Below are 7762 nucleotides of genomic sequence, written 5' to 3' on the forward strand. Positions count from 1 at the left end.
CAGGCTGACCTTGACCTCATGGAAGCCCCACCTGCCTCTGCCCTCCCCCAGGGCTGGGATTAAAGGCGTGCACCTCCACCACCCCCACCGCCTGGCTATTACTCGGATTTAAAATACTGCTTTCCAAAGCACCCTCTCAGAACCCCACAGAGAACCATGATTCCTAGCTCCTATAACACACCCTGCCTGACCCTGATTTTGCAGCCACTGTCCCCCTACAGAAACGATGACTATCACGTCTACCGATGACTCGCTGTGATTTCACTTTCACTGAGTCACAACTGCACTGCGTCCTCACCAGACACCCGTGGGAGATGTCAGTGCCCGTGACCCAGAAGCCCCTGGAGGTGGATGGTCGCTGCCCAGAGATGTGGTGGGGAGCTCAGATGACTTCCTGAGAGGCCATCTCCCTGCCCAGGTCCAATCTGCAGGGATGAATGACCACACTGGGCAGAAATGAACGTGCAGAACAAGAGGCCCTGAGGCCCTAGACACCCCAGACTTGTTTCTAGGGTCTGTCAAGACTTCCTGTGCCTGCCTGCCTCAGGACTGGTTCATTTTTCCTTCTCCCTGACTGACCAACCAAGGCCCAGTCCTGAAGAGATGGAAGGACTTTCTCCCCAGCCAGCACTGGGCAGCAGCAGAGACAGTTAGGCCATGAAATCAATTCTCACATGGGTCCCTGCCACATCATCTGTAAATTCCCAATCAAATCAGCTGACATTGGAAGATACTCATTCCCTGATCTCTTTATTTCTCCTTCCTTCACACGGACCAGGCAAGGTCCAGCCCGGTAGCAGCTGCTGCAGGCAGGACTGTCTTTTCAGCACTGGGTAGCAGAGGCAGGATGAGGGGCCAACAGGGATTCTCAGTGACCTAGTAGGATGCCAACCCGAGCTGAGGAGATATTCATCTAAATCGGTTGTTCTCAGCCTTCCCAGGGCTGGGCCTGCTTAATACAGCGACTCAGGAGGTAGTGATCGCTCCACCTAGAAAGTTATTTTTAATGCTCCTGCATCACTATATTTTTGCTACTGTTACGAAGGATACTATAAATATCTGTACTGTCTGGTGGTCTCAGACCAGGCCTGGGACAGGTTCGTTTGATCCCCCAAAAGGAGTCGTGGCCCAGCGGGTTGAGAATCCCTGCTAAGCAACGCTTAAAAACGGAACGAAATTCAAACACTGAAACACACTGGAACATAGATACAGAGATGAAATCCGACGAGTCATGGAAGACAATGAAATCTAAAAAAGGACAGCCCAGATTCCCTTCTGAAGACGGTAGAAATAACGGAACGCTCAGCGGTCCCGCCTTTGAAACAGAGCCAGCGCTTCCCTGACGGCTCTGTCCGTGTATAACGGGAGCCGCTGAGTTTTCTAAGCTGACACGCGGAGTCACAGCCCACGGCCTGCGTCCCCCACCTCTGAGCTGACGTCCCCGTGTCCGCCGGGACGGCAGAGTTCGCCGACGGGAAACTAAACACTGAGGAGTCCAAGCTCTGTTCCCGAAACTGTGCACCCGTCAGCGAGCCTCGTGGCGGGAGCGCCCGCCCGGGACCCCGTTCTAGGACGGGAACGGGGGGGGGGCGGGGACGTGAGGGACGGCGGAGCCCAGGGTGACATCTACCCGGCCTCCCTGTCTGCCCGCCCCAGCCCACGCCATCCCACAGTGACCGGTGTGGATGGATTCCAGTCTTCTTCTTCTTAGAGAGTGGGGTTCATCTCGGCCTCGGAGCGGGCAGAGGATGGGGAGAGAGAGCTGCAGGCGCATTCTTTACACGGGACGGGCAGACACAGAGCCGCAGGCGCGTTCTTTACACGGGACGGGCAGACACAGAGCCGCAGGCGCGTTCTTTACACGGGACGGGCAGATACAGAGCCGCAGGCGCGTTCTTTACACGGGACGGTTGGCTTCACGGAGAGAAAACCCTGGATATTGACTTGGGCAGCGCCAGTGGTAAATGGACAACGGATTCTCTCACGTCTCCTCGCCCACAAACCCACACGCAGTCGCGGGCGGCCCTGGCACCCGTGTGTGCGCCGCTGACTCCAGTGATCCCTGGCAGCGCTGACTGGCTCTGCGCGGGCTGGCAGAGGAGCTGAAGCCTCAGAGTCCACCGGGAGAGGGCTGGGGACAGACTGGGAGATTCTTCACTGGGTGACCTGGGTGACGGGCAGCTCGTGCCCTCTTCACACACACGCAGAGCCGTCTCTGCAGCTCTCACAGAGACCGATTTAAAAAGGGAAGGACGTGGCTGTTTTGAACGTTTCTCACAGAGCCCTAACAAACCCAGAGTCGAGCCCCACGCGGCTGGAGCCCAAAGGAGGAGCGGGACTCTGAGAACTGAAGTCATTTTCAGCACAGGACTGAGAAATTCCGTGCAGATCTCTGCAAACTGTGAAGGCTTAGAAAGCAAAGGGTCGAGGCAGGCTGCAACGATCACGCCTGTCTGATCGATCGCCTGTCTTTGACTGTGAAAAAGCACAAAGAGGCTGACAGGGAAAAACACACCCAGGGGCTCTCGACCCAGCTTCAATATTCCACGGGCGGGCGAGCCAGAAACGCCCGCGGGAAGCGTGGTGGGGGCTCCGCCACGGACGGCAGACAGCACCCGGCTCTGCTCCTACCCCACGGGCTCGTGAGTGAGCGGACACCCGGGCACAGGCCACGCAGGGGCGTTTCCCACACGGGATGGATGGACATCCTCCCGGGAGAGCCTCGCACCCCGGGCTGTGTGTGTGTGTATGTGTGTGTGCCTCAGACAGGGCTGCGCTCGCTACAACGGACACCGGGACCGAAACCTGGTGGGAAAGGGGGACGGGGCTGATTTCATCTCAGACAGCGGCTCCCCGGTGCTGATCTGCACGATGGCTCCCACAGTGTGGGTTTGCCAGCGGTCCCGGAAGGGTGCTGAAGGCCCGGGGGGGTCCCGGAGAGCTGGGGGGCTGGGGTTCCTTCGGTAGCCTAGGCGGGCGCCAGGGAACCCCGTTCTGAGCACTACGTCTCCCGTGAGCCCCCGCGGCCCGGGCAGGGAGCCCCCATATCTCACGCAGGAGACCGGTCCGACCGGAAGCCCCCTTGCCTGGCCCCAGAGGAAGTCTGCCCGGGGGCCCCTCCCGTCTGTAGTCTTGGGGGGCAGACGCCGGCCATCTTGGTAGTCCTTGGGAAAAGGACTGAAAACTCGGGAAAAACTCGGATTTTTCGCTCAGAAACGCAGCGTTTTTGCTCCCCGCGACCTGCAGCGTCGGCCCAGAGCCCCGCGGGCGTGCGAGCCGAGGCCGGGACCCCGTCCCGCGTGTCTGGCGAGCGGGCGAGCGGTCCGGAGCTGGGGGAGGGGCGGCTGCCGGCTCCCGGGAGCTGGGGGAGGGGCGGCGGTGACTCCCGCCGGTACCGGGGCCCTGAAAGCGGCGCGGCGGAGGCCGGAAACGGAAGAGGGGGGCTGGGGAGGCCGGATCTCCCACAGGCTGGCTGTCAGGCGTATTGGATTGGATCCGCGGCGGCGGGCTGCCATGTGCCTGCGTGTGTGTGAGATTGGGACAGAGACGCTGCAGCGTGCAGACCCGGGACAGGGAGCGAACGCGGGCGGGCGGGCAGGCAGGCAAGCAGGCGGGATTTCCAACTCCGGGGTGGGTGAGCGAACCCCGGCTTCTGGGTCATTCATTGCATCTTCCCCACTCTTCTCTTCCAGGCGCACACGTGGATTCCGGCCGCCCGGCCGCGCCGCGGGAGCCACGAGAACGGAACCGGAGCCAGGATTGGGGAACCCCGGGATCCTGGGCGTTCACGTGGTGGCCCCGGCTGGTCCCGATCTTCCCCCTTTCTCTCTCCCACAGGCTGGCGGCTGCGCGCGTGTGTGTGTCTGCGTGGGAGAGACAGAGACAGACGCTGCTGCAGCTCGGCCCTCCCTCGCGTCTCCCCAACGTCCACGGCGGGCTATGGGGATTTCTAACACGCTCGCTCCTGTGTGAGAAGGGCACCGAACCCCGGCTTTTGGCTCATTCACCGTTCCCCCTTCTCTTCCAGGCAAAAGCGGATGCATCCCGGCCGCCACGTGGACAGCCTGGGGACCCGGGAGAGACGCGAGAGAGTGTGTGAGTGGCAGAGATTCGGGATTTTCGGGATTTTCCACTGACTCCTGTAATAAAGTTGCCGTGTTTTCACTCGATCTGCGCTTCCCTCTCACTTTCCACGCAACGGGAGCCCCGAAAAGAAGGGGGTGGTGGGGGTCCTGGGATTCGAACCCGGTTCCTCCGGACCAAAAAGGAGGGGTGCTAGCCGGCGGAGCCACCGCGGCTGAGGTGGGGAGCAGCGTGCACTTGGGGTTCTTAGCTTTTAGCTCTGCCCCAGCAGCCTAAAAGGCAGGGGGACTGGAACTTCGAATGGCTGCGAGCCACCATGTGGGTGTAGGGGTTTGAACTCAGGTCCTGTGGAAGAGCAACCAGCGCTCTTAACCAGTGAACCATCTCTCCTGCCCTGTCAGTATTCTTTATTCAGACCTTCTCCCGCCTTGCTTTTAAACTCTCTCTCTTCTGCATCCAACACACACAACTTTCCCACACTTTTCTACTTCCCCTCTGGAACTCGCATCCATAGCCTGTCTTCCACCGGAGCAGAAGGATCCCAGTAGGGATGATGTGAGGATCGCTTCCCTTGAAAAAACTCTGTCCATGAGTGGTTCCTACGTGGCTGCACACGGGGCAGATACCTCCGAGTCACCTTCAGATATTCCCACGGGCCTACGTCCAGCCATGAGCGCCACAGGAAAAAAATCCTTAGCCAGGATGGAAAACCCTTACTGACAGTGCAGCTCTTCCTTCAGATTGTGTCAGGGAGCCTGGCCAGAGGTCAATAGGATCACAGTTCCTCTGGCTAGGTCAGCTTTCTTCAACAAAGATTGGTTTTCACTTGACTGTTCGTATACACAGATGGGCAGCGCATTCCCTGTCACATCAATATGCCCAAACGCAAGAGTGAGATCTAGGAAAGTGTTTGCCAACCTCTGAATTCAGCAAGAAAATGTAGAGTTGCAGCATGCTGTTACCAGCATGGTCATGTGGGTGGGTTTTCTAAACAGAAACCTTGACGTATTACAACAGCAATAAAGCTCAGATCAGCCTAGCGTCTCTTCCTGTTTGCAGCGAGTGGCTTAGTCTCCAAGGAAGGAGGATTTCTCATGCATTTTATTTTCTAAAAGAAGCCTGGAGGGCTGGAGAGATGGCTCAGAGGTTAAGGATGCTGACTGCTCTTCCAGAGGTCTTGAGTTCAATTCCCAGCAACCACATGGTGGCTCACAACCATCTACAATGAGATCTGGTGCCCTCTTCTGGCATGCAGTCAGAACACTGTATTGTGTACATAATAAATAAATAAAAATCTTAAAAAAAAAAAAAAAGAAGCCTGGAGTAAAAATTCAGTTCCTAGCTCTTCCAGTCGCAGGCGTTTCGGGAGCCGCCGGTTACCGTCCAGCCATTGCCAAGTCCAAGAACCACACCACACACAACCAGTCCCGGAAATGGCACAGAAATGACATCAAGAAACCGCGGTCACAAAGATACGAATCTCTCAAGGGGTTCGACCCCAAGTTCCTGAGGAACATGCGCTTTGCCAAGAAGCACAACAAGAAAGGCCTGAAGAAGATGCAGGCGAATAATGCAAAGGCCATGAGTGCCCGAGCAGAGGCCATCAAGGCCCTGCTGAAGCCCAAGGTGGTGAAGCCCAAGGTGCCAAAGGGCCCCACCCGCAAACTCACCCGGCTCCCGTTGATTGCTCACCCCAAGCTTGGGAAGCGGATTAGAAGCTATATGGCCGGGGGTCGTAGACTCCAAAAAACAAAACCCAAGGTTCAAGCCAAGGCAGAGGCCTCAGCTGCAGCTCAGGCTCCCAAAGGTGCCCAGGCCCCTGTGAAGGCCCCATAAAAAAGGTCTCAGTCTGCCAATGTGAAGACAGATGGACTGGTGTGAATATCTACACAGTATTTGCAGATGATCAGGACCTTATGCTGTTTTTACAAATAAACTTGAGGCAAGATCTATAAAAAAAAAAAATTCAGTTCCTAAAATGTCATGTGATCATTTCCTGGGCATTACAGAGAAGCAGCCACGTCCTTGGCAGTTCTTAGGCCCAGCACGCACCCTACGTAATGCACAGCTCTGGGTCACATACCTGCAGGTGAAACGGCATCTTGGGAGGAGTAACCTGAGGCTGGAGGCTTAGAGATGGTGGTGATGAGCCATATCCAGCACATCTCTAGAGTAGGTAGATGCCATGCTATGACCCAGGGTCAAATGGCAACACCCTCAAACATGCCCTAGACACGGTGTGTGCCTGGAAGCCTGACGAAAAACCATCTTCTATGTTCCCCCAACCCAAGACCCTTCCCCTAAAGAAATCAAAGAGAAAGAGCCATAAAAACTGCATTTTAATGATACAAAAATAGTACATAGTATATTTCTTTCCACAGCAGCACTTCATTCATCTCTAACAAAATTAAGGCTACATTGGAGCATACTGACAGAAAGGGATTGTTTTATACAATGTTATTCATGTTTTCATAAACAAAAGAATATTCTTCAGGCAAATTTTTTAACAAAATACCAATAAAGGAAATGGAATACAAAATGTGTTCCTTTGGGTCAGCCTGATAATAATAACCCCCCCCCAAGGGAGTATCCGTGGGATTTTTTTAATGAATACTTCGAGTATGAGGGTGACTCTCCAGAATTAACATTCCACAGTACAAGGTTATTTCATAATATAAAACCAAAGACAGTTGTGTCTTCAGTATAATCCCCTTAGAATAAATAACTAGTGAACATCAACAATATTTAAAAGCACATGAGAACTCTGCAGAGGCCAATGGTGCCTGGAAGGATAATCCCTACATCAATAGCCCTTCTCCCTCAAATCTGTTAGGAAGAAAATGAGAACTAAAATATGGTGGCCCAAAGCTGTCAGCATTGCCAGGGCCACCCACCAGCAAGGGTTTATCCCCAATATCCTCACTATTCACTACTCCTGGCCATCTCTGCTGCTCAGCTTATCACTGCATTTGGACCCAAGAGAAACCCTTTAGGATTTAGAATAAGACAAAGCAAAGACCCTCAACAACTCCAGCCAGTCCACCACCTAATGAGACAACCGACAGAAGCTCACACAGGAGCCTAATTCCTTGCCAGGAAGTCACTTTGACATCTTGATTACAGGGCCAAGGCCCAAAGCCACAGAAGTTTGCCTTCATACAAGTCCTGTCCTCTGCTGGGACAGGTGGTTCACGGCCTCCTCAGGCCCCTTTCTGCTCACCAGCTTCTACCATTACATCCTCTTCTCCACCTATCCCAGCTGCATTAGGACACTAAACAACTATCTCCCCGATGAAGAATTGGGGGTGGTGCTGGAATCACCAAGCCCAAGGAGGGCAGTCTTGTTTTTAAACAGAGGTCTCATGACCGACCTACCTGCTCTGAGAAGGATAGCCTACTTAGAACATGAAGACCTGTCATCTGGTAGTATGGGGGTGCAGGCAAAATCTTCCCAGAAGTTAAATGTTTACATTATTAAGTAGTAGAGAGAAATCAATTCAGTAATGTTTTTTCCCCTTCAACATGAGAACTTTGTCTATTTCTTTGGCTCCCAGGGCCTCTATTTCTATAGAAATAGGGTGGAAGGAAATATCCAAGTAAGTACCACCAAATACCCTCCAAGATTTATGCACATTCCAAAGACTGCTAATCCCTCTAGGAGTAGAGCACTGAGGTCCAC

General features: G+C 54.5%; 1 protein-coding gene and 1 pseudogene across 1 annotated transcript; both read left to right on the plus strand.

The window, feature by feature from the left end:
- Positions 1 to 245: 245 nt before the first annotated feature.
- LOC148118513 (uncharacterized) lies at positions 246 to 4169 on the plus strand. The gene is made up of 5 exons (XM_087900315.1): positions 246 to 354; positions 1463 to 1524; positions 1712 to 1909; positions 2973 to 3527; positions 3693 to 4169. Exons 1-5 carry the CDS (start codon positions 246 to 248, stop codon positions 3951 to 3953), a joined length of 1185 nt encoding a protein of 394 aa, XP_087756441.1. The 3' UTR covers positions 3954 to 4169.
- Positions 4170 to 5516: 1347 nt separating this feature from the next.
- Positions 5517 to 6031, plus strand: LOC148118514 (large ribosomal subunit protein eL29 pseudogene; annotated as a pseudogene).
- The last annotated feature ends 1731 nt before the right edge of the window (positions 6032 to 7762 follow it).

This window comes from Myodes glareolus, chromosome 22 (assembly GCF_982192425.1).
Source record: "Myodes glareolus chromosome 22, mMyoGla1.1, whole genome shotgun sequence".
In the NCBI taxonomy this organism is placed as follows: domain Eukaryota; kingdom Metazoa; phylum Chordata; class Mammalia; order Rodentia; family Cricetidae; genus Myodes; species Myodes glareolus.